General features: G+C 42.1%; 2 protein-coding genes across 2 annotated transcripts in view; both read right to left on the reverse strand.

Annotated features, from left to right (window-relative positions):
- znhit6 (zinc finger HIT-type containing 6) overlaps window positions 1-19,083 on the reverse strand; it is a 48,854-nt gene extending 29,771 nt beyond the window's left edge. The window contains exons 1-5 of the mRNA XM_079505200.1: window positions 18,855-19,083; window positions 11,792-11,857; window positions 6,094-6,200; window positions 5,783-5,868; window positions 2,117-2,217 (exon numbers count right to left, since the gene is read on the reverse strand). Coding sequence (XP_079361326.1) covers window positions 2,117-2,217; window positions 5,783-5,868; window positions 6,094-6,200; window positions 11,792-11,857; window positions 18,855-19,057 — 563 coding nt within the window. The 5' untranslated portion in view covers window positions 19,058-19,083. The remainder of the gene's footprint in view (window positions 1-2,116; window positions 2,218-5,782; window positions 5,869-6,093; window positions 6,201-11,791; window positions 11,858-18,854) is intronic.
- A 668-nt stretch (window positions 19,084-19,751) lies between these two features.
- Window positions 19,752-25,017, reverse strand: part of col24a1 (collagen type XXIV alpha 1 chain) — a 142,594-nt gene continuing 137,328 nt past the window's right edge. Inside the window, exons 56-60 of the mRNA XM_079504922.1 lie at window positions 24,315-24,359; window positions 23,909-24,077; window positions 22,263-22,372; window positions 21,889-22,125; window positions 19,752-21,241 (exon numbers count right to left, since the gene is read on the reverse strand). Of these exons, the coding sequence (XP_079361048.1) occupies window positions 21,095-21,241; window positions 21,889-22,125; window positions 22,263-22,372; window positions 23,909-24,077; window positions 24,315-24,359 (708 nt within the window). The 3' untranslated portion in view covers window positions 19,752-21,094. The remainder of the gene's footprint in view (window positions 21,242-21,888; window positions 22,126-22,262; window positions 22,373-23,908; window positions 24,078-24,314; window positions 24,360-25,017) is intronic.

Consider the following 25,017-nt stretch of genomic DNA (forward strand, 5'->3'; position numbering starts at 1 on the left):
AAATGCCTCAAATCATGAATTTGAAAGTCCAATTCCAGTGAAAACGTATTATTTTAATTCTGCCGAAAACCGGGAACATTTCGTAGTGAATGTTGAAAACCGGGACATGAGGTATTTGTGGGAACACAAACCTTGAAATCAGGACATTCGTGGAGTTTGTAACTGACAAACGCAGAGAGAGCGAGCGATGCATGCAATGCATATTGGAATGAGACAAAATCAGTCTCTCACACACGCACACACACACACGCACACACACACACACACACACGCGTGTGTGTGTGTGTGTGTATGTGTGTGGGGCTGCGCACATGTGCGGGCGATTATGATCTTATCTTACAAATGCACCAAATCTCTGTACATGTGTATGTACGTCTGTAATCCACGTATCTCGAAAACCGTTTGCCCTACCTGCCGAATTCCTTGCATCGTTACAAAGTTGGCCGGCGGTGCCCGGCGAGCACAGGTCTAGTTTATCATGATTCACTTTTCCTGAAGAATCTATGTACTGTACAAGGACTGGAATACCAAATAAATGTGAGAAAGATAGTGAGCACAACCAGGTATAAAAGTAAACACCACTATAAATTTGTTTGGAGAGCCCCTGTCACCATTACTAAACAACTGTTGTAAAATGCGTTGCAAACTGTGATGCGGTATTTGCAGCCAATTATGAATGTGCTCAGTGACCAGAACAAAACGCTGCTCACCTACATCTATCAGAGGCTAGCGTGCTAACGCCATAGATGGCTATGGTTGCCTTGCCTCAGGCTAATAGTATGTCAGTCACAAATGTGTGCATGTCCGCTATCTTAGCAAGACTCTCCATCATCATGCATGGAACAGATAACCGTTGGAGACCCTTGAAATAGTGGAGCCAGCAGACAGATCCACCTAAGTGGTTAAAACTTAACAAGAGTGCCATCCTGTGGCAAAGTTAAACATGTCTAATCAGGGAGATTATACAGACATCGTAAACAGCAAAGAATTTAGCTGGATTACCTGTGCTTGAGTTTGGCTAAGTACAAGATACAGTTAACAAGATTAATAGTGTGTAGATGTTACATCATATAACTTGCTTGGACAAATCTCCCTACAATCCTTAAGAGAAACTATTGCTTTAATTATCATGTTCCATGACCTGTTGTATATGTCCTTTCTTACTCAAATCAAATGCAGTAATGCATACATGACAATTTTGTTCAAATATACAGTACAAAAAAACATCCAGTGTTAATTTGATTGATCCATTTGCAACTCTGAGAGTATATGAAATACCTTTGGTTATAGATCTTATTTTATCTGGTGTGAAACCGTGTGGTGAAAGCATGCTTAAGTACTTTTTAGCCAGCATCCGTCATGAATGCTATCCTTTTGTTTTTTTGGTCTATGCAGAACAGCAGCTTCTACCACTTCCTACTGTACGTGAGTGCAGGTGTGGACACACCCTCACCACATTAAGCCTCAACCAGGCACTTGTTGGCCAGTCTTTCACTTTTGGTCCAGGAGAGAAGAACGAGTAAAAAAAGTAAACTGCACAATTGCTGTACAATCGCTGGAAGGGTCCATTTGTTATATTGTAGACTCTCACAGTTAATTTATTACTGAGGATTCTACTGTGTAAATAACCAAGACTAGCTCAGGTTTTAGGGAGGATAAATGAACTACAAGGATCTGGTTTCTCAAACTGTGGTTGATATCCAAGTGGTTGACACTAATGTTAGCCACACAAAAAAAGATTCAGGAAAGTGAGTTTGCTTTCTGGTTGCCTGTGAAATGACAAGTGTGTTTTTGTTTTTGAGTGTTTTACGTACTGGGAAGAAGCAACGTTACTTTGATAGAGAGCATATCTAGTCCTGATGAAAGACAGATGTCTACAAAAAATCTATAAGATTTTTAGAGCGATCAAAATAAGCAATTTAGCGTAAGACACATCATATTTTTCAACTGTACCACACGTTCTTGGATATATCAGATTAAGGTAATAAAAAGGTTGGTCCAGGATTCTCCTTTAATGCCAGGTGGAAAGGGAGCCTACAATTGAATGAGCCTGGTTCAATGGGCAATGCCAAGTTCTGAGATTTGGAAGGCAGGCTGAAAAAGTATGTGTCCTTACTTTGAATAGACGGTGGAGTTTTCTCTACTCTTGGTGAAGGTGGCAGGAAGAAACCTCAGAGTGATGTTCATTTTCCTCATGGCGGCCGACAGCATTTTATACTGATGGAGAGGACAGAGAAGATTATAGTACAGTACACTACCTTATGATAGGAATCATGTAGTACATGGGTTTTCAACAGGTGGTCCGTGGACCACTGGTGGTCCGTGAAGGTGTTGCATGTGGTCCCTGACCATGCATTTAATAATGTAGGAAAGTGAAGATTTATTGCATTGACCAAAAGTTGAGAAACAATGCAATAAATGATCTGGTGACAAATGATGCCGCGTTGATGTTGTCAGTTACTGGGAAGTCGGATGTCAAGAACTTCCACAGAAAAGTGAGTTATAGAATCTCAAGGGAAACCGTACCGGATTGCCTGGTTGAGTCACCATTATAAGGAAATGTGCCCATAATCAATCGCAAGTGTCGGCTTAGTGCTTACTCACAGAGTAAGTTACAATGAACAGCAACATGAGTTTAATATGGAAGTTTAATTTCTTTCCACCACACCACGACCATATCCACCCTCTCAACACAACAATGGTCCCCAGGTTGATTCTCAGTCAGGGTGGTGGTCCCTGGTTCATAATCAGAACCCTTGATGTAGTAGAATATGGGATAGTTATAATTATTTACGGCATAGTATATTTATTGCGACTGCACGTCGCATTTACTATGAAATCGTACTTTTTTGTCAGTGTCAGTGTATCACTCAAAATCCCTATACATGGGAAAGCCCCCATATATGGTGCCCAGGTCTCATGACATCATGTGACATCATCAGGGATGGAGATCCCTGATGTCATAGTAAATGTGACCTGCTGCTGTCGCAATTAAACCCATATATGGAGATCCCTGATGTTGGCCAGAATGGCTACATCTGACCTCAAACCCTTAGATCTCCATACATGGATAGGATATGTTGATCCTTCCCCATCCATCCTTCCTCTTTGATGTCTCCCTTTTGACTGATACCTGTCCATTTAAACTCTAGACGGGCCTGCCCCAAAGTTATTCAGCCGCGCCCGGCAGCCGGCGAAAACTAGAGTTCTCAACAGGCCCAAAAACTAAGGCCCGGCCCTACCTGGGCCCTCATCAAACCCTGTACACTCAAGACACTGCCCCCGCTGCCACCCTTAGATCTCCATATATGGAGCTGACCTGTTCTGACATTCCATATGTTGATCAGACCTCATCAAACCCTGTACATTCAAGACACGCTCCATATATGGCCAGTACAGAATCCATTCTATATGTTGAGCCCCCATACCAAAGCGCCAGTGCTCACCCAGCAGTCTGCTGTCACCCAGGTGGATGCGTGCGACCTCGCCCGGCCTAAAGGGTGAGGTCGCTTCTCGCCCTCAGGCGTCTTACTGTAATTATAGGTCATAATTAGGGTTCGGCAATATGATTTCAAGTCATTATCACGAAAATGTCAAACTTTTGCCTTGAGTGATTTTTTTTTAATAGTGAATATTGCAGGTTATTTTTTTGTAAGCCACCATTGTACAATGATGCATATTATAGGGTTAAGCATTTAGTCAGACAAATCAATTTAGTCAATTAACCCATTCTGACCTGAGATCAGATTCTAAAAATGTCTTCTACATCCTGACAGTTTTCTGAAAAAGCTATGTTTCTATATCAGTCGTTCTTCGATTTTTCAAAAATAGCAGACCTACAAGCTCATGGCGCGCTATGAGCTTGTAGATCTGCTATTTTTCAATAGCTAAAGCATTTTGGTTCCCGCCCAAAATGGGTTAAAAATATTTAGTGTAGATTGGTTGAGTTATAAGACCCTGCTCCTCAATTAAATTACATGAGGAAGATTAAGCCGGTCATTGGTTCTAAATCTGTTTCATTATATTTTAGGTTAATTGCCCAGTCCTAATTCCCTTTTTCATGTGCAACTGGGCCAAGGACAGAAAACAACCAGGCAGACAATAACATTATCATAACTCTATTCACAGAATACTGTAATGTATTAGTGGCGGTTCTATTCTCCTTCCTAAACAAGATTGGTTGGAAACAGAAAAAGACTGACATTTTGTATCACATTGAGATAATTAATATCAGTGGGGCACAGCAACTTCTATAAGAACATTTACTGTAGGTCTAAATACCAACCACCTGGCATCAGTAAATCAAGTTCAAGGCTCAATTACATACCACTGATGTTCTTACTGTCCTTGTCTAGAATGGAAAAGATAACCTTCCCTTTCTGGCACTCATATACTGTAGCACCTTAATGACTTAGGACTGGCGGGTAGGGAGGGACAGTAAAAAAACGATTTATAGACTTATAGAGTAATATGCATCTAATAAGACAGTATTGCATTTGGAAAGTTCTGGAATAAATCCAAAGCCCAGACATGTCTTCACATGTGCCAAAACATTTATCTCTTGCTGAAAATCCCACTCATTACAGTTGATTGATTTGTGACCACTGAGGAATACAACGCCTATAAAACCGCGGAGAAAACATGCATTACTAATAGCAATACAGGTAAGACCTGGCAGGGACAAGTGGATGTCTGTGGTTTGGAGCGATAGGTAAGACCTGGCAGGGACAAGTGGATGTCTGTGGTTTGGAGCGATAGGTAAGACCTGGCAGGGACAAGTGGATGTCTGTGGTTTGGAGCGATAGCAGTGAGACATTATAATGAAACCCACAATTACCAGAGCAGCTATAAAAAAGCATAATGGAGAGATAAATACAAAAATATATTCAAATTATTTCAAGCATTTGTGGTAAAGATATTTAAATAATCGAGGTAACCAATTCGTGGGATAATCACCGTTGTTTCCCCCTACACGGATATTAAGCCGATTTGAAATAATTTACTGTAAGAATTAACATGTTACAAGAACCTCTAGAATCAATCTATCTACTGTGCATTCATAGATGTTTCTAGGCAATCCTGCAGGTGCCCCATTTTTTTGTAAATTGCAACTTCATTAGTATGAAGTTACAATTGACAAAAAAAAAAAATTTATCATTTCATTCATGCTTTGTAATGAACAGTTTTGCAACATTACATGACTCTCATGCTGATTGGCTATAGTATGCTCCAAAATCATATAGTGTATAGAAAAATAAGTACTCGTCTTGCGTATTTAGTTGTTTATATTCTATAACTTAGCCATTGAGTTCTCACAGATATTGTAGGCTATTACCCCCCAAATGTGTTTGGTACCCCTAAAAAAAGAAAAGATCTGTGCCCCCCGCTGCTGGGAGAGCCTAAAAATGCCTATACCCGCAGTCACTCACTGCCAGAATTTAACTGCGTTGTAACTTGTTACTTATTTAATTAAGTTTAACTTTTTACCATGTGACGCGCAGCCCTGGTCTATAAACATGACGAGCCCAGGGCGACCCCATGGATCCAACCAAGTACACACGCGAGACTACTCCGTGTGAAAAGACCTGGCATTACACCGGTCTGCTTCATGTGTGACTAAACAGAGCCCCACCCACTCCTACTCCTGCCGCCCTCTGACAATCGGATTGTGTATCAGAGATCTCGAGTAGCCACGATTTCCCCACATAAAGCATGCCTGTCGTCGCTAAATCAGAGATAATGGTCCTTTAATGAGTCAGTAAAAAAAAAACTGGTGATTTACTTGAAAGTTGAAGCGGGGTTTGCGAATGAGAGCGTCTCTGGTGGCAGAATCAGCCATCCGCCCAGTGTCCTCCAGGAACCTGTAGTCTAAGGTAGAAATTAAGACGTGACCCCATGGTAGAAACACAGAACCTCCACTAAACGTACAACACTACACTAAATCTAAATTTTTCATATTGTAATGCTTGCATAAAGTAAGAGTCCTGCTTATCATTACAAACAATAGCCCCACAAATAAGACCCTTTCTGTGCTTCAAAATCCTTGGGTTGAAAAATAAGAAAATACGCAGCTGAAAGATAATAATATCTCACCACTGAGAAGGTTCATCTCATCAAACTGGGAGAGGGCCACGAAGGCAACCTTGTCTCTGACGCCACTGCACCCTGAATCGTCCTTGTGTTTTTTCACACAGAGCAAGCTGCAGGCAGAGGGAAAGCATGCCGTTTACAATTGTATTAGTAGAATTTCTAATATAATAATAGACATTAGACAATACATAATACAGTGATAAAAAAACGCTAAGAGAGGATGAAAAATACAATAATGCTCAAAGGCTGGACTGAACAGAACCTAGACCCTTGTCACTATGAGTCGCCCTATTGCACAGGACAAGTACAAATAAGAATAAAAAAAAATGAATTTGGAAAAGTGGAGTTTGCTTTCGCTTAAAGGTATATTCAGTGATTTTACTTAATTCAAATATCACTTATTTTTCCTTTTTTTCTGGATAATCTTCCCTACTATAGAGTGTGCTGACCATATAAGGAGTTCCTCCCTGTTCCCAGTGAGCCCCTGGGGTCAAAAAAACCCTAGTTTCAGTTTTGGTGGCGGGTGGCAAAGCCTTCATCCAATCAGGATGAGAGGGGCCTTCCTCCAATCATGATCGACTGGCCGGGCCTTGGTGCACATGCTGTTGGCCTGTTGCACTTCCCCCCACTGTAGAGCGTGCATGTGCACATTTTGTTAACGGGGCGGACTGGGTGGTTTTCCAAATCACCCAAATCACTGAATGCTCCTTTAACTCCAAAGTTGGATAGGGTTGCGGCAAGACCCCCTCTGCAGCACTGTGTAATGCAATTTATTTGTGTGTGTTCTCTTTTCAAAGAGCACTCACTATCTCTGTGTCCAACAAGCAAAACATGCACAAGCTAACTGCAACATGAGCGAGATAAATGTTTTTAAGCAATGTGTGTGTGCGTGCGTGCGTGCAGTGGTGATACAGTATGCCTCTCCTTTAGTTTCCAGTATTACAGTAAGCTCAAGCAGAAAGATTCTGTGTATTTCAAGTTCATGGAGGGAATTTTCAAAGCATCTCTTCCATGATTCAGTTGCTGCGAGGAGCACTGATTCTCTCAACTTGGGGTACAGGCCAGGGACCCCAAGGGGTCCTTGAGGTGGTTCCAGGAGGTTCCCAGCAAAATGATTGATAATTAGAAACCAAATGGACCCTTAAAGGTCTGTTACTCAGATTGTAAAATTCAAAATAAATGAAATCTAGAAGATAAAAAAGGTTCTATCAAATAGGCCACCACCCCATTGTATATGGGGGGGCCGTAGCTGAATGTTTAGTGAGCCCACCTAGAACTACAGAGGCCCCGGAGGTCCCAGGTATGATTCCAGCTTTCAGCAATGTGTCGAAGTGTCCCTGAGCAAGACACTTACTTAACCTCTAATTACTCGCCCGTCCGTGCTCCTCTGTGGGCAGCACTTAGCTGGGTGAAGCTTAAAAAGGAAAAAAAAGGGGGGAAAAATTGGGTCCTTGAAATTAAAAAAGGTATTATGTAACACTGGGTCTGGAAAATGCTGAGCAGAATGCCGTTTTTCACTCTAGGGATCTAGGTCATTGGAAAGCCAATGCCGAATCTAACGAGAAGGTGTAAATCAAAATCAGTTATGAAATGTCTTGGTGCACTGTGGGAACTGTCTCTGCGTCACGTCACGTGGCACTCACTCCCCGACAGACTGAGACCCTGCTGGGAGGGAGTATGCTCTTCAGTCACCAGGGACAGACTGAGACCCTGCTGGGAGGGAGTATGCTCCTCAGTCACCAGGGACAGACTGAAACCTGCTGGGAGGGAGTATGCTCTTCAGTCACCAGGGACAGACTGAGACCCTGCTGGGAGGGAGTATGCTCCTCAGTCACCAGGGACAGACTGAGACCCTGCTGGGAGGGAGTATGCTCTTCAGTCACCAGGGACAGACTGAGACCCTGCTGGGAGGGAGTATGCTCTTCAGTCACCAGGGACAGACTGAGACCCTGCTGGGAGGGAGTATGCTCCTCAGTCACCAGGGACAGACTGAGACCCTGCTGGGAGGGAGTATGCTCTTCAGTCACCAGGGACAGACTGAGACCCTGCTGGGAGGGAGTATGCTCTTCAGTCACCAGGGACAGACTGAGACCCTGCTGGGAGGGAGTATGCTCTTCAGTCACCAGGGACAGACTGAGACCCTGCTGGGAGGGAGTATGCTCTTCAGTCACCAGGGACAGACTGAGACCCTGCTGGGAGGGAGTATGCTCTTCAGTCACCAGGGACAGACTGAGACCCTGCTGAGAGGGAGTATGCTCTTCAGTCACCAGGGACAGACTGAGACCCTGCTGGGAGGGAGTATGCTCTTCAGTCACCAGGGACAGACTGAGACCCTGCTGGGAGGGAGTATGCTCTTCAGTCACCAGGGACAGACTGAGACCCTGCTGGGAGGGAGTATGCTCTTCAGTCACCAGGGACAGACTGAGACCCTGCTGGGAGGGAGTATGCTCTTCAGTCACCAGGGGCAGACTGAGACCCTGCTGGGAGGGAGTATGCTCTTCAGTCACCAGGGCTGACTTATGAATATACTGATCCATCCAACCATCCTATCCCCCCAAACACAATCTTCATAATTTGTGCTAAAAAGGTGGAAATCCACAGCACCAGGGCAGATTATGGTTCCAGGTTTGATCCCTGACTGATTGATTGATTGAAGTATTTATTAACAGTTTGCGGAATGGGTACATTTCACATGAAGTTTAAAAAGCAGGTGGCTTGCGCACATCCAGTTCCTGGCTGGTGCTGGACTAAGGTAAGTACAGTGAAGAGAAGAGAGTCCGCACACAGTTTACAACAGTTTCAAAACAAAAAACAGTTTCAAGAGAACTTGTTGGTTTTTAGTTTGTTGCAGACTGATTTAATAGTTTTTATACATTTTATAAATATTTATAAAATATATAAAAACTATTAAATCAGTCTGCAACAAACTAAAAACCAACAAGTTCTCTCATCAAGTTTTTTGTTTTGAAACTGTGTACTATTGTAAACTGTGGTGGTTATTCATACTTATTGTCATATGTATTGTCATTGGTGTTTGTAAATTACCTACCCAGTAAACATCAGTCACGTGACGTGACGACCTAGATACAAGGGAGGTTGTCACATACTAACAATTATCACCTGATGAAGGCCGCCTGCGGTCGAAACGTTGTGTCTTATATTATTATGGTGTTTCAATAAAAGAAAACACCATTGGAGAAAACCTGTGTGCGGACTCTCTTCTCTTCACTGTACATTTCACATGAAAGCACAACTCAATACAAAGGCTGTTACTGTGGACGACACACTGATAAAGCATTAGACTTGTTTACAACAGGATCCACCATTTTCAATTCATCAGAACATTTAGAGACGTACAAATATACACTTCTAAAAAACAGGAAATCATGTAAGGAGGTAAAAAGGGAAAAGAAACATAAACAGCAAGGGGGAAAGGGGGTGGGGGGGATAACAGATGACTCCATCTGGCTTAATGGTAGGAATGCAAATTATCCATTCATTAATTCATTGATAATTAACCTTATCGATCGATTAACCGATTAGTTGATAAGCAGCATTTTCTTAATTATTATCTGAGAATCTTAATTTCCCTCAATGTCTAACATAAAAATCTACATTTTGCTGATATACACCGGAACAGAAATAATACAAAAGGAATATTATATTCCTTAATAAAATATTCATTTGACTTATTAATGATTTAATTGTGTTTGCCTGATAATCAAAAACATTGCACAGAGCAGATATGACAAATAAGTGAAATATACAAAGAAATTATTTAAGACATTATTTTTATACTAAATAAAACAATAGCTGGTCTACAAGCTTACAACTCTAAGCTAGATCTGCTATTTGTCACTGGTGCAATTATTCTGAAATTGCCAAATCTGGCAATGTGTTATGTAAGGTTTCATTAAAAAGAAATACTCGAGATGTGATCCAAGCAAAGAAAGATCCAATTCAGACACTTGCTGAGAGAAAGGCATTTGGTCTGGGTCTCACAAAATACCATTCTAGAAACTATGCAAAAGGAATGTTGAAAGATGCCCAAAACAATAGGGAGTCATATGAGAAATGGACAGATAAATCTTCAATACCAGTAAATCTTAATGAAATATGCAGGTGTGACCTTCATTAGGCCATTTAGAATTTGAAGGTTGAGTTGTAAAAGCCTCAAGATCAACAGAATTCAAGTAACAGGCCATGGAATATGAATGTTATCACTGGTATGTTGCTGGCAATTCATCAAAGCAATGTTACATTACATCAGTAAAAACAAAAACATAGCAATAACTGAATCGTAAAAGTCTACAGGCAGAGCCAACAGAGAAAATGTTTTAACCTCTTGTTGTACAATCATTATTGATTTTCATCTGAAATGCCAAAAGATTATTTCAGTAAATGATTGTAGTCTCAGCGAACTGAGATACAGATGCTCATTCTAAAACGGTTAGTCCCAATACTTGATTCTGATTGGCTGGTTTCTGATTAGACCACAAACTAAATCTCACGATAATCTACACTTTAAATCAGTTTATCAATCCCTTACCACTGCACCACCAGAGCGCTTGAACCAGTGTAATTTTTAATCGATACAACAACAAATACCTGTTGTTGCAAGACAGCAGGCACTAACTTCATTAAATGGGTAGGGGTATTGTATATTGTTGTAATGTAATGTAATGTAATGGAGTATAGATATTGTGTATATGACTTTAGTTCTCTACACTTTTCTGTTGCTCTTCATTGTACAATGTCCAATAAAGCACAAATACCCTAAAAAACACTTTTGAAACATTTGGAAAATACTTTTTAGTTTTTCCTAGGTAAAGTAGTTACCTTTGACCTATTATACCAAGTAATGAAGCTAAATCCCAACCCTTGACTAACAGGGTTAGGGTTAAACCCAACAGCATCCTTTAACACAGTAATCAGTTTTCCCCTCAACATGGGCCATGGCCTGTATATTTCATAACCTTGAGGGCTAGTTTTACTATTGCCTTCTTGGATGCAAGTGAGATTTCCAATAATTTCTTACGATAGAGGAACCAAGGTCCAGGCCGCCTTTAAATCACCGATAATGCATCCCAATAAAGTGGTGTTTAAACAGGGAGATGGTTGGTAAGCAGCTGGGGGAGATAATCTCAGCCTAATGGTAGCCCGGGGGCAGGAAAAGCCTTGGAGCAGGCAGGCAGCATCAAAGTCAAGTCTTATTACAGCTAATGCAAGTTATATAAAGGCTATGCTATTCCGTCTTCAGTGTACTCATACTGGGAAGCAGATACAGTATGTTCTCAGCCAGGCTCTAAAATGAAAAAGCAGCCATTGGTAGCCTCAAAGAGCCAGCTGGCATATCTCATTTTTGACACTAGGTTTCCACCGAATTGTTACATAGACATGGATAGATCAGAATGTTCCAAATACTCCACAGTGAGAAGCATGTACAGTACAAGGTTCGTTTTGTTGCATGTCTTTATATAAGACATCAAGCAGGTTACATCATGTTTGTTTGTTTGTCGTCGTGTTTTTTTTGCAAAACATGAAGCTTAACCGTACACATAGATTTACACACAAGGCTGCATATCTTTGAAACCAGACAGTGCTGTTTTAGAAATTACAAAATAAATTGTAAAAGTTGTAAAAAGAATGGTGCTGCAAGAAAAGAGAGCTGTGCGGATTTTCATAGAATTGGCAGCATTACCTGCAAGATTGTTTGAGACAGGCAGGGCATCTATACTTTGCTTCCTCAGATCCACATACACTGCAGCTGTTGGATGGAGAGAAAAAAATCATCAGAATCAATTTTAATTAGATTCACTTTAATCAGCCTAGGACAAATAATGGGGCATGCAGGTAGCACAGAGGTACAACACTCAGTAACATAGTCAGGTAGCACAGAGGTACAACACTCAGTAACATACAGTTGGGTGCCACCGATATTGTCCCTTATCATTTGACCCATTTAGGCCTGACCTCAAAATTAAAAAAAATCCTTCTAAATCCTCCAGTTTTCTGAAATAAATATTTTCACGATTTTTCAAAAATAGCAGACCTACAAAGCTCGTAGCGCGCCACTCGGTAGATCTGCTATTTTTCAATAGCTAAATTATAACAATGTTTAAAACACCAAAAGGGGTTTTGCGCAGATCACGCAAACCTCAGCAAAAAGAAAAGGACAATATCGATGGCCTCCAACTGTACAACACTCAGTAGCATAGTCATAGGCCCAGGTTTGAATCAGAACAGTGGAGCCACTGGCTTTGGTTGGGAGCTCTGGCAGTGTTGTGCACTGCACTGTGCATGGGTGGGATGTCAGCAGGGGATTGTGTCTTCTCACTGCAAGAGCGACTCCTACAGGTTGGTTGGGGTGGTGCATGTTCAGCAGGAAGGGGAACTGGGGGAGATAATGTGAAGACCCTGCACACGTTACGGTACACTCTCCTGGTGAAACTACTCAGTCAGGTGGAAAGAAATGGCTGGCAGATCCATGTGTATCAGAAGCCAAATTCCAATATCCCAAATCTCACTCACTCACACTCGGTCACTCCAGCATGCTGGCGTTATCGTGAAATTGGTGACCTGATTATGTGACAATCGTATAGACATCACATAACGTCAGTGTCCGAACATAAATCATTGTGGTTTGTTTATTAGCAGAGTGGTATTTTCTTTGTGGTATTTTAGGCCACATATTTAAAGACCTCCATGTAAGTTACGTGAAGTCCACAAGATGGTCACATATTTCGGTAGATCACCAATTTCACTGTAACACCCCCATGCTGGAGTGACTGAGCGTGAGCGAGCGAGTAGCCGAGATTTTTTGTATTGGAATTTGGCCAGAGGCTACTCCCTCCCCAGGCCAACATTGGGGGTTGCCAGATACAGGGACCACTGTACAGAGGGGGGAATTGGCAATGTCTGAACTGGGAGAAAATGAAAAATGGATAAATAAAAAACAAAAAACCTAGGGCAATAAAAGTGCAGCCATTTGTCGTGATGACAGTGGTGCAGACATGTAGACAACTTACAGAGTATGAGATTATACAGTGTGAAAAGATACCTGTCAAAATAAAGGCGATATGTTGCGGGGACAGACGAGAACAGCCTCCATCTGCCATACCATTATATTATTAACCCATTAAGACCTGAGGCCGATTCTACAAATGCCTTCTAAATCAGTAGTTCTTATTTTCAAGACTTTTCTAACATTTTCAAAAAATAAATGCAGGTGTGCACATAAAAGCTCGGAGCACGGAACGAAGTGACACGCTGTGAGCTTGTAGGTCTGCTATTTTTAAATAGCCAACAGTAAAATCTAAAATGGCACAGACACTTTCCCGGTTTTAATGACTGAATGGCTAGCTCAATTGCATTGGCTTATAAGTAACCTACTGGTGATTATGTGTTGATAACATTGGAAGCGGGTGCAACGATAGTGGTGACACCACCCTTCCCAATGCTCCCAACTGGCTTTGGTGAAACTCACATAAAGCAGTTTAGAGTTTAGACCAGGCAAAGGAGCCTCACCCAAAGTGAGTAGGATTCCTCGTGCCTCTCCTCCCCGGCTCAGTGATACACCTACTGTACTGTCCTTCTGCCAAAAAGGTTAATGTACAGAATTGTAACAAAGAGTAAAAGAAAATATAGGCAGAGGGACTTCGCGAAGGTTCTCTGGCGATACAGATACCACCTAGTGGGTCATAAAGGGATTCTTTTTTTATGTTTTTTCTTTCTTCTTTTTGTGGATTAAATAAACATAATTGTTTTTAAGCATCCAAATAAATGACCAGTCACAGACTCAGCATTTTATATTGTTATTTGCCATAGTGCTGCTAATAACTTACCAGAGGTGCAATAACATGGTTTCAATATTCTATCTTCTTCTACATTTTGTGTGGGATAACCTGACTGAAATAAAAAATATTAGTGCACCTACTTGATGATCAATGATAATTCAATGATAGGAGTTACTAGCATTATAACTCTATGGGTGGATAGTACCTGTTCTGTGTTTCATTCTTACTGGCTGCTGTAGTGACGCAATGAATCTCTGCATGAGAATTAAATTATGCTGACTTCAGTGATTGATTGAAGAATGTATTAACAGTTTGGAGAATTACAGTACATTTCAAGCACAACTCAATACAAGACTGTTAACTGTGGACGACACCATAAAGCTAGAGATGCTCCGATCAGGTTTTTTGGGACTGATACCGATCACCGATTGTTTTTCTCATGATCAGCCAATACCGATATTTTTTAACCGTCTGCCTGCCGCCATTCATTAATCCCTCGATTGCGTATTGCCAAGGTTTTATCGCGCGTAACACTTACTTTGAAGATCCAAATATCCGTAATCGCATTGTTCCTGTGAAAAGCTGCTGTGTGTGGTATCATGACCGGTTGTTGTTGTCTCGCTCGGCGGTGGAAAAAGCTGACCGCGAGTATCACAGCGCCTGCTACAGGCCGTTGAAAACGCTTGTCTGGGACAAAGCGTCCTCTGCAATGTCGCTTCTGTGAGATAAAGCCGTCTGAAACCAGAGCCGGCAATGTAAGTGGATGCGCGCGCATTTTCAAAATGGCCGCGCCCATTGTGTCAGAAGCATAACAAAGCTAACTGACGGTAGATTTCGATACGATCGTATTAAAACATGCATTAATTAATACATCGCTGTTAAAACGGCTTTTCCGTTTGTGGCAGGCCACAAGATTCTACGTTTTAAAATTCCTATGTTCCCGGCAGGCCTCGTGTTAATACCGCAAATTTTAATATTTCCAAAATAAATGATATGTCAAAACCTACTTCAACACTGTTCCTGTGTGTGGGGAGGAAGGGGAGAATGTTTAGGCCTGTCACAAAGATGATACATTATATTATACTCTATATCTGATTGACATTTATACCACTTAAATGGTGTAAAAGATCAGTTTCTCCAGATTGCCGATCACAGATAGGGTAAATGCAAATACCGATCAGAGTAAATATTGGCCGATATGGCCGATCACCGATCGCTGGACGGTTATCGGAGCATCTCTACATAAAGCATACAATAGGACAGTGATGTAAATAGGTTTTCAATGTAATGAGTCCAGGGATGCAGGGATGGTCTTTTAGATGAGTCCCAGGGACATTTTATGAGTCCCACTTCAACGACGTTTAATAAGAGTTATATTTTGCTATTTTTACAAATTCCAGCATTTAACTCTTATAATGTGGTTATATTCATGTAGAAAACAGAAGAAGAAATGATTATTATAACTAAAGCTAGCAAAATAAACTAGAATAAAAAACAGTACAGTAGTACAGTAGTGCATCCCGTGGATGCAGAAGTCGTTGTTTTATTGCGTCCCTTAACTATAAACTGTTTTGGGATGCAAAATGCACCCTATTTTAATCTCTGATAGGGTCCACCATGTTCAATTCATCTTCTTCTTTTGTGTGTCATCATCAGATGTCCAGCTCAGTAGCGTGCAGCCAGCCACGTCCTCGTCTCAGGTCCCACATCGAATAGGCTGGCTTCTGAGGGTGGTTTATACAAGGGACAGGTCGGCTGACTCCCACTCCTGCTTCCAGGCTGCTGCCAGCCATGCCTCTGTAGACAGATACTCAGGGATGGACCTGAGCAGCTCTTGTGCCGCCTTGTTGTAAGGGTGGCAGGACTTGAGTCTATTTAGAGGCAGTTCTGTTGTGGTGGTGTTGTGCAGGATATGCCAGTCGTGTATTCGGGCTTTCCTTGCTAAGGCTAGGGTAGCAGCCTCTCGTCGGAGTCCGGCCGGGACAATTCCTGCTAGTACTGGCAGATGGAACACAGGGGTGGACTTCAGACAGCCAGTTATGGACTGTAGAGCGTTGTTTATGACAACGTCAACCTTCCTGGCATGTGGGCTCCTGCACCAGTCTGGGGCACAGTACTCAGCTGTGGAGAAGACAAGGGCTTGTGTGGAGATTCGAAGCACCTTGGCAGATGCACCCCAGCTAGTACTAGCGAGACGTCGGTCGTGAGACCCTAGATGACTCTTTGGCCGTCACTTCTTCAAGATGTTGTTTGAAGGACGTACACCAAGGTACCGCGGGGCTGGCTGGAACTCCAGGCGCTTGTTGTTGACGAAGACATCCATTTCCCTTCTTGCTTCCATGTTGTTGAGGTGGTAAGCTGCTGAGACTCTGTCTTGCCAGTGCTGAGCAGCGCCACCTGCTCAGATAGGCTGCCAGGATGCTCATATCCTGGTTTAGGCCGGCTTCCATCGCCTCCCATGTTGGTCGTCGTCAATTCATCATAACATTTAGAGACGTACAAATATACACTTCTATATAGCCAAAAGGGGGAAAAAATATATACAGTGAGGGGGAAAAGGGGTACTTGATAATAATCACTGGTGATCATTATTTTGAATCAGCTGTGTGGAGGGAGATCTTGTGGAGTATTGTAGGTAGACTAAGCCTAACCCTTTTTGAGTGGTGCAACCACTCCTACCCCCTTTCTGAAACCAGCTCCTCGCCACTCGCCCTACACACTTGCCCTCGATATGCACGTTCACGCGAGGCTGCGCCATATTAAGTGTCGTCCGAAACCAAGCAGCCTTGAGTGGAAGTGGCTTATAAAGCCCTCAAGAGCGAGTCTGTGCCGATCTAGACTCGATTGCCTTGTGCAGCCCTGCTCTGTCCGCATGGAAACCGCGACCTACAAATGTAAGTACCACCACAAAAATTATAAATAAACTGCTCCTAAACGATCTTCATCTGATGCAGAATAGACACCGCTCCAACTGATGTTCATAAGGGCTCTATATTTACCACACCGTGAAAAACTATAAATGAAACCACACAAACAAAACAACTTTTAACACAATTATTTATAAACACCATGGATGTATATGACTTTTTTTTTTGACAGTCACGCTGTATTTCCTTTTAAATGTCCATATTAATGAAATCCACATGTCACACAAACATACACGATGCAATGCAATATAACTGTACAAACAAAATAACAGGTAACACAATGGCATGATGGTAACCATGGCAACGAATGGTGTCTGTTTCCTGTTTTTGCACAAGGAGGGCGAGTGTTTTTTATACCCAGCACCCTAATCAAGGGAACTTGATTCAGCTGGAGGGGCACTTCCTGGCGAGGGAACCTCCCGAGAGCACTTCAAGTCAAGGGACTGGTTTCAAAAAGGGCCCTATAGACAGCTGTGTGTGTCCCCTAGACCTAGAATGCCTGTGATCATTTAATTAACTTCGTAAATTTTCATGTATCATAGGCATAGAACGGTCGCTACTGTCCCTGGTAGATTTCAATTGTGTGCGGCCTGAATGTGATAAATGCTCCGTTTGTACTCACCCATTAAATAATTCCAAAAACGTGGAGGGAAATATGGTCCTCTAGTTTTATATCCATGTGAAAGTTCTGGCACAAAACGTGTATTTAGTAAATTGTCTCCACTTTTTCAAGAGATGCACACGGACTTCTTTCTCTCCGGCGAGGGGGGACTGGAATGATCGATGAACTGATTTTAGACGTCATCACCAATTGACAAGGGAAACACAAAAAGTTTGGGTCACACAATTGGCAGGTGCCTTGCGATAGGTGCTGGGTAATTAATCACACCACCTGCCAATTGTGTGACCCAAACTTTTTGTGTTTCCCTTGTCAATTGGTGATGACGTCTAAAATCAGTTCATCGATCATTCCAGTCCCCCCTCGCCGGAGAGAAAGAAGTCCGTGTGCATCTCTTGAAAAAGTGGAGATAATTTACTAAATACACGTTTTGTGCCAGAACTTTCACATGGATATAAAACTAGAGGACCATATTTCATTCCACGTCTTTGGAATTATTTAATGGGTGAGTACAAACAGAGCATTTATCACATTAAGGCCGCCCAGTTAACGTCCGACATGAAAGTAACCGCGACCGTTCTATGGCTCTGTATGTGAAATACTGTATATACTGTATGTAACAACAGAGCCATTCTAGGGCTATGTGTCCCCCTGTGTCCGAGCACGAAAACAGTGTTGTAGCTTTTGTTCACCACCAAGTGTCACTGTTGCACAGCCTAACACACAGGCCAGGGAGGAGGGCTTGTACAGTACAGTACAGTACAGTACAGTACAGTACAGTACAGTACAGTACAGTACAGTACAGTACAGTACAGTACAACTCACTTCAGACGGGTCTGATTTATTTATTTATTTATTCAGATTGTGGGTCCACATTATTGACTGACAGACATGCATCGACTCAAATTAATGGAATAAACGACAACAGGAAGTGACGCCCATAACACTTTTGGATCAGATTTATTCCATGTCTTTGTCATGGGCACTAGTAAGAAGACACGTGTTGGGGGTTGGAACAGAAAAGGGAACCGAGGGACGAGGGTCCCGAAAGGGGCTACCTGGTCACACAATTTCACCGTTTCCAACAGTGGCACTATTATATAACTGTCTTTTGGAATCTGGATCCAATTTATGAATTACACTTACAATATTAATAGAGGATTATGGAAACTGAGTACTGACAATGATGCATAACACCAGAGAACTGCCTTTTGCAAACGACCTCTTCTGCACTTAATTGTCTCGAAAGCAATTTAGTGACAGTCACAAAATTGATGAGTGATGCTGTAAGACTAGCCCCGATACGTTCCCTCAGTCCCTACGCTCATTCTGTAGGGACTGAGGGAACGTATCGGGGCTACTGTAAAACTAGCTCGTGTGGAGTTAGCCACATTGCCTTTATTATGTAAGGAAACCACTTACTTTAACAGGGACATCTTTCTTTTTGTTCCCTTTGTCTCTTCCACTAACCCGTCATTTACGTCTTGCATCTTTGCCGTTGACTCGGAGTCCATAGTCGGCAACATTACACTACACTTCACTACAAGTTGTTGAGAAGATGAACACAGCATGTCCACTCTCCAGATCCAAAACAACAACACTACTTCCGCAGTTTGCTTCTTCATGCGGCACACGTGGAGGAGAGATCCGGTTGAGCATGGGAGTTGCACAATGGGGCCCCCTAGTGTTTCTAAGTTTGAAATGCAAAACACAGTACGCACGCACGCACGCACGTCGGATGGATGGATATAGATAGATAGATAGATAGATAGATAGATAGTAGTTTCTACATGTCTCACATAGTCAGACGATCAGAGATCTCTGCATACTCACAAAACTGCGTGGAAACAATTCAGAAGAAACATTACATCACAGAACCACTGCGGACAATATGAAGGGCGGCCCTTTATATGGAACCAGGGCTGATTTTGAAATCAGCTAGTGAGTGTAGATATATACCGCTGGTTTTCCAGTGGTATAAAGTCATTGAATTAGTCATTGAATTTAGATTTCCAGAGACACACCAGAGTAGGTAGAGATCACTAATGTCTGGCTGTGCAAGGCTACGTTTCCTCAGATAAACATGGAGCCACCAGCTGCTTCTTTTCACCTGCAGTGAGCAGTTTCACAGAGAAACATATACCCTCCCAGTTATGCTACCTGCTGAACAGGCACCCAGGAGTAACTGGTGTTCGTTGGAGTGCCTTCCCAAGCCAGAGGCACTGTCAAACCCCAGTCTCCAAGGTGGTGGGTGACACCTCTACACCAAACGTGTTATATATATTTTTTTTAAAGAAAAATTAAAAACCAGCACCAAACTGTTTGGGGATAAAACATTCCATTTATTTGATGTCAACATATTAAATATTTACACTTTTCATTCAACTTTATCCACCAGAGAATGTATATAATTACACTTTCTCCAAGGTAATATAACTTAAGAATCTTCTTGACTGCCCTTTTAATGGATTCTGATTCTGGCCTATGTTAGCTGCCAGTCCTATTAACAACTACAGAATGAGCTGACACATACTGTAGGCATGATACACATACTGTCACAAGTGTGTGCATACAAACACACTTATTTAAAAACATAAATACTTATTTAGAATGGATGAATGTTGTTGTCCAAATAGATCTCTGGGAGTATAACTTACTGTGGTAAAGTAATGCAAACAAAAACAAAAAGGATATAAATAATCAAACATACAGTATGCTGTCAATATATACACAGGAAAAGTAAAACACACAGATGATCACTCATTCTTTTATTGCAGCACCAATGATAGGTCACTACTGAAGAACCTACCTTATAGGTAAAAAAAAAAGAAGAAGAAAAGAAATGGATGTAGTATATAAAAAATGGTTCATAAATTAGAAATGACCAAAGCAAAATAAGTACTCATACAACAGAATAAATCTTGATGTAACCGGTACATACAACTTGAAGGAAGAATACTAACGTGACACAAGCGTATTTCCTAGAAGGCAAATGAGCGGAGTAGAGGTAGAGCACCATTTGTCAAGATGAACATGTCTAGCTGGATCGGACGAAAGACAAAACTGTTATGAAAACTGTAGCAAAAAAAGCCTTTGATTGGAAATGCAATATTTAAAACAGTCGCACATTATCCACACGCTATTGCACACTTAGGAACCTTTGGTTAGACAGTGCTCCTATTTAGAGACCTGGCACTCTCCTCTGGCTTAGGCCCCTGGTTAGGATGGCTAGTGTGTAAGATTGGGGAGTGGGAGGGGGAGGTATGAGTTTTGGGTTTAGATAGGTTGCTACATGGATAGGCCATACCCTGAGATCAGGGACTAATATGGGTCCAAGATGCAGCCAACCCAAGCACCTTTTTGACACGCAAATAAACACAAATACTTTACACATTTATTTGATAAATATTAGTATGCACTGTTCTCCTTTGGCCTCCGTGGCCTGGGTGTCCCTTAGAGACAGAGTTCCTCCACTGAGGTCTGCCTGAGTGGACAGGGTGTTTGCCATTCTCACAAACAAACACCAGATGATGGTCTCCCACGTGGTGCAGAAACCATTCTCAGCTTGGTGTTCAAGCCCTTCTTTGGTAGGCAGGTAGCTGTATGGGAGGCCCATATTGTACTAGTTTATATAAACGTGTTAGTTGTAGGCGATATTGGCCTCAGAGGAAGCAGACTGGTCCAACTTCTATATGTCGCTGGCGGTGGGGTTGTGATGTTGAAAGCTGCTGTACGTCTACAATTGGTAGATGACGACTATCCTGAGTATAGAACAAGTAATGTGACTGGTGCCAGCTGCCATCTTGGATCTGTGCAAAGAAAGGGAACACAGTACTATTAAAGTTCCCCAACACATCTCACGTACAGTAGCGATTTGAACTTTTTTGTCTGCCTGCCGTAAGGCTACATGGACACAAATTCTTCAGCCAGTTTGAGTAAAGGTGAGACATATGCATCGATCCTTACACTAGCGGAGTGGAACTTTTGCATGTCAAGGACCCCCCAATGTATGTATATGGCCACGGACATCCACCTGAAAAGATTTTGTGCCAGGGACCCCAATGAGAGATTTGTGTTTTTGTTTTTTATCTTTCAAAAATAGCAGATCTACAGGCTCACACAATGTGTCACATTGCGATGTGTTGTGAGTTTGCTGGGGACTCTTTGGAATCCCCTAATGGACCCCTGGGGTTAGGGTTTGAGAACCACTGCACTTGCACTATAGGAATTATGACCATGATTTGAATACGCTGTCTAGATTGTTTTACTAAGTTTTATTTCACATCAGCATAAATCGAGAAAGAAAGCAAGATGAAGGATAGAGGTTTGCATTTAATAGTCAACACTATGACTATAAGGATAATTAACTGGGGGGGTTCCAGGGGGTCCCCAACAAATACATTTGGGGATCCTTGACTTTAAAAAGTTTGAGAACCACTGCTCTAATGTTCATTACCTTGCACTCATCTTGTAGCACGTGCGGTTCAAGTAATGTGTCTGCCTCAAACACCTGTCCACTCCAGCCACGGAACTTCAGCGGGGCGTCGTCCTGGGGGATCTGCCCACCGGCACTGAAGCTGTCAGATGTACTGTAAGGTGGCTCATTGAAGCAGTGGACTGTAATGCTCTGGCTGGCCGCAGTACTCAGTAAGTGGAGAAACTTCATTTGGACTTTCCCGACACCAAACACCATCTGTAATGAGATGTCAAACCAAAGGAAAATACAATTTCAATGCAGAAACACGTACAAATAAGTAATACTAGTTAAAACTATTAGCTGCATTGTATGTTGACTTTTCTGTTTGATTTTACCACTTAATTCCATCTTACCTTATTAGATGCCACTGGATGTAAACAGGTCTGCCCTTCTGCAGTGAAGTTACAGAAAACCTCAATGGCATCAGATGTACAGCCAAGATTGGGATCGATCCAAAAGCGGCCTACAACACAATAATCATCAATAAGTCCTGTAGGTATAATAGTCCGGCAGCCGAGGTGGACAGGTGGGAAATTTGGTATATAGTCTTTTTTATTGGCCTAAAATATTGTCTATATACATACATTCATGAATCCACTTGCTGACCGGCTGTCAGTATTGAGCAATTTATTTATAGGGGTTTCTTGTGACCCTACCATTAACATCCTATGGCAGGCAAAAATGTCAAACTTTCCTTTTGCTTTAAGTAGCATGTGACATGTCAAACTAGGGGGTTTTCATGATTCTGAATCCATTCCAAGCATTAGTTTTGCACAAAATACACTCCTTGGGCTAAAAACAGCCATAGCCACTGCCCAAATGTGCCCAAAAGGTGCTGACCTCATCACATTCGTCCATGGCCGTTTTTAGCCAAAGGAGTGTTTTTTTGTGCAAAACTAATGCTTGCAATGTCACATGCTACTTAAAGCATAAGGAATGTTTGACATTTTGCCTGCCATAGGATGTTAATGGTAGGGTCAAAATAAACCCTTATTAAAAAAATGCTCAATACTGACAGCCGGTCAGCAAGTGGATTCATGAATGCATGTATATAGACAATATTTTAAAATAAAATAAAAAATACTATACCAAATTTCCCACTTAAAACAAAAGAAGCCTGTCGGCTGCCAGACTATAAACTGTATGAATGACTTTCAGCACCTGTGCCATGTTTTACTAATTTGAAATAGTTAAAATAGCCGACCTACAAGCTAGCTCACAACATGTTGATGTAGATCAGTAAGTTGAACTATTTCAAAATGGTTTTAACATTTTTAAAATATGGCTAATAAGTTTAGGGATAATGGGCAAGGCGGTGCGCAATCTTCCACCTGGCACAAAGCAGTGCCAGACGCAGTGCAACTGATTTCTATTTTCCATCCAACTCAGTTGTCAGCAGCACCCACGCTGATATAGCCTGGTGAAACCACTCCCCCTGCTGGACAACATTTGCATTCTGCCAGCAGGGAGAGTCTGGGAACTCTCAGGCAGAGATGATGTACTCCGGTCCAATTCTGGCCGGAGCGATATGCGGCTGTATGCTATAGGCGGGATCAACGCGAGACTTATGACATATTGAAGCGCTGCCACAGCGCAAATGTAAACACAACCTAACAAGACTACAACTCGAAATTATTATGCAGATATCAAATGTTTGTCCCGCTGCTTCCGGGTTCATCGTTTCTGCTTGAGAGATCCCAGATGCAGGCAGGAGGAGGGAACTGGTGAACTCAATACTGCCACAATCTGGTGAAGTCAGGTTAACGCTGATATACATCAACATGTATCTGTATCTTGACCTCAATATACATATTCTGGGGAGTATGAAGGGGAAGTGGGAAACAGTTAATTCCATGGCAATCCAGACAATTTTGAAGATGTTTCTTGAGACAAACGTGCATGGACAGATGGATGGACAGACCACCATCCAAAATACATGTTTTTTTGTAGGCCAAAAGCGGATAAAACACTGCAATCACAAGGTATATGATATTCTCACCATCAGTGAGCTTTTGATGGCAGTCTAGCAGGTCTTTACAGACACGGGCTGGGTTCTCCCGAGTGCCCAGAGGTTTTTTAATGCTCTCTATCACACTGCTCAGGTAATGGAGAGTCTTGAGGATGTCCGAGTTCTGGTCTGGCAAATCCATCTCAGTGTTCTGAAAACTCTTTTAAGATACATGCAAATTCATCACTGTCAGTTCTCTCAGATTAACAGGCTATGGAACCATGACAATAATAATAAGCAGTACAAAACACAAATGGTCAAGCATTACGTTTTCCTCATTACATTACAGTAAGTAGATCCATCCATCCATCCATCCATCCATCCATTCATTATGGCAATAATCCATCATTCACCCTGACAAATTATCCATCCGTCCGCCTGAATACAAATATATTACCTCTGTTCTATAGGCAGTGTTGGAGTCATCTGGATAGAACCGCCTCTGTGGGTTCAGCACATACAGTTCAATAGTTTACGAACAATATAAGTTAAAAATATACATGTATATATATACATGTACAGTATATACACCCCCCCCCCCCCCCCCCCCCCACACACACACACACACACACACACACACACACACACACACACACACACACACACACACACACACACACACACACACACAATTATATCAAACCCCATTGTAAACTTAAATCTCTGATACGGTCAAAATGCAGCTTGATACTAGAGGGAAGTAGTAAAAAGTGAGTCATACAACAATAAACGGTCACATTCCTGACCTCAGTGGGGGGTACGGTACACTAACACATTCCCCTCAGTATAAACACCTCTGATTATCATACAGTCTATGTAAACACCAGGCTACCCAATACGGCCTTTTCAACCTTCAGATTGAACAAACTGTTCTGGTCATGCAGCTCACACAGGGAAAGGAAGTCACTCAGACAATGGGAAACTGTGGTAAACCATTCAAAGTCACTGAAGCGAAGCAGAGAAGACATTATAGGCTGGTTTCCACTACAGGGCTTACTCATCACCAGTATTACACAATAACATTACTAGAGTCCTTTTTTCCACATTTTGTCTGTGAGATTGTTTGTCAGCTTGGGTAGTTCAGATCTTGTGCCATAAGG

The sequence above is a fragment of the Electrona antarctica genome (genome assembly GCF_951216825.1).
Source record: "Electrona antarctica genome assembly, chromosome: 7".
Taxonomy (NCBI): Eukaryota; Metazoa; Chordata; class Actinopteri; order Myctophiformes; family Myctophidae; genus Electrona; species Electrona antarctica.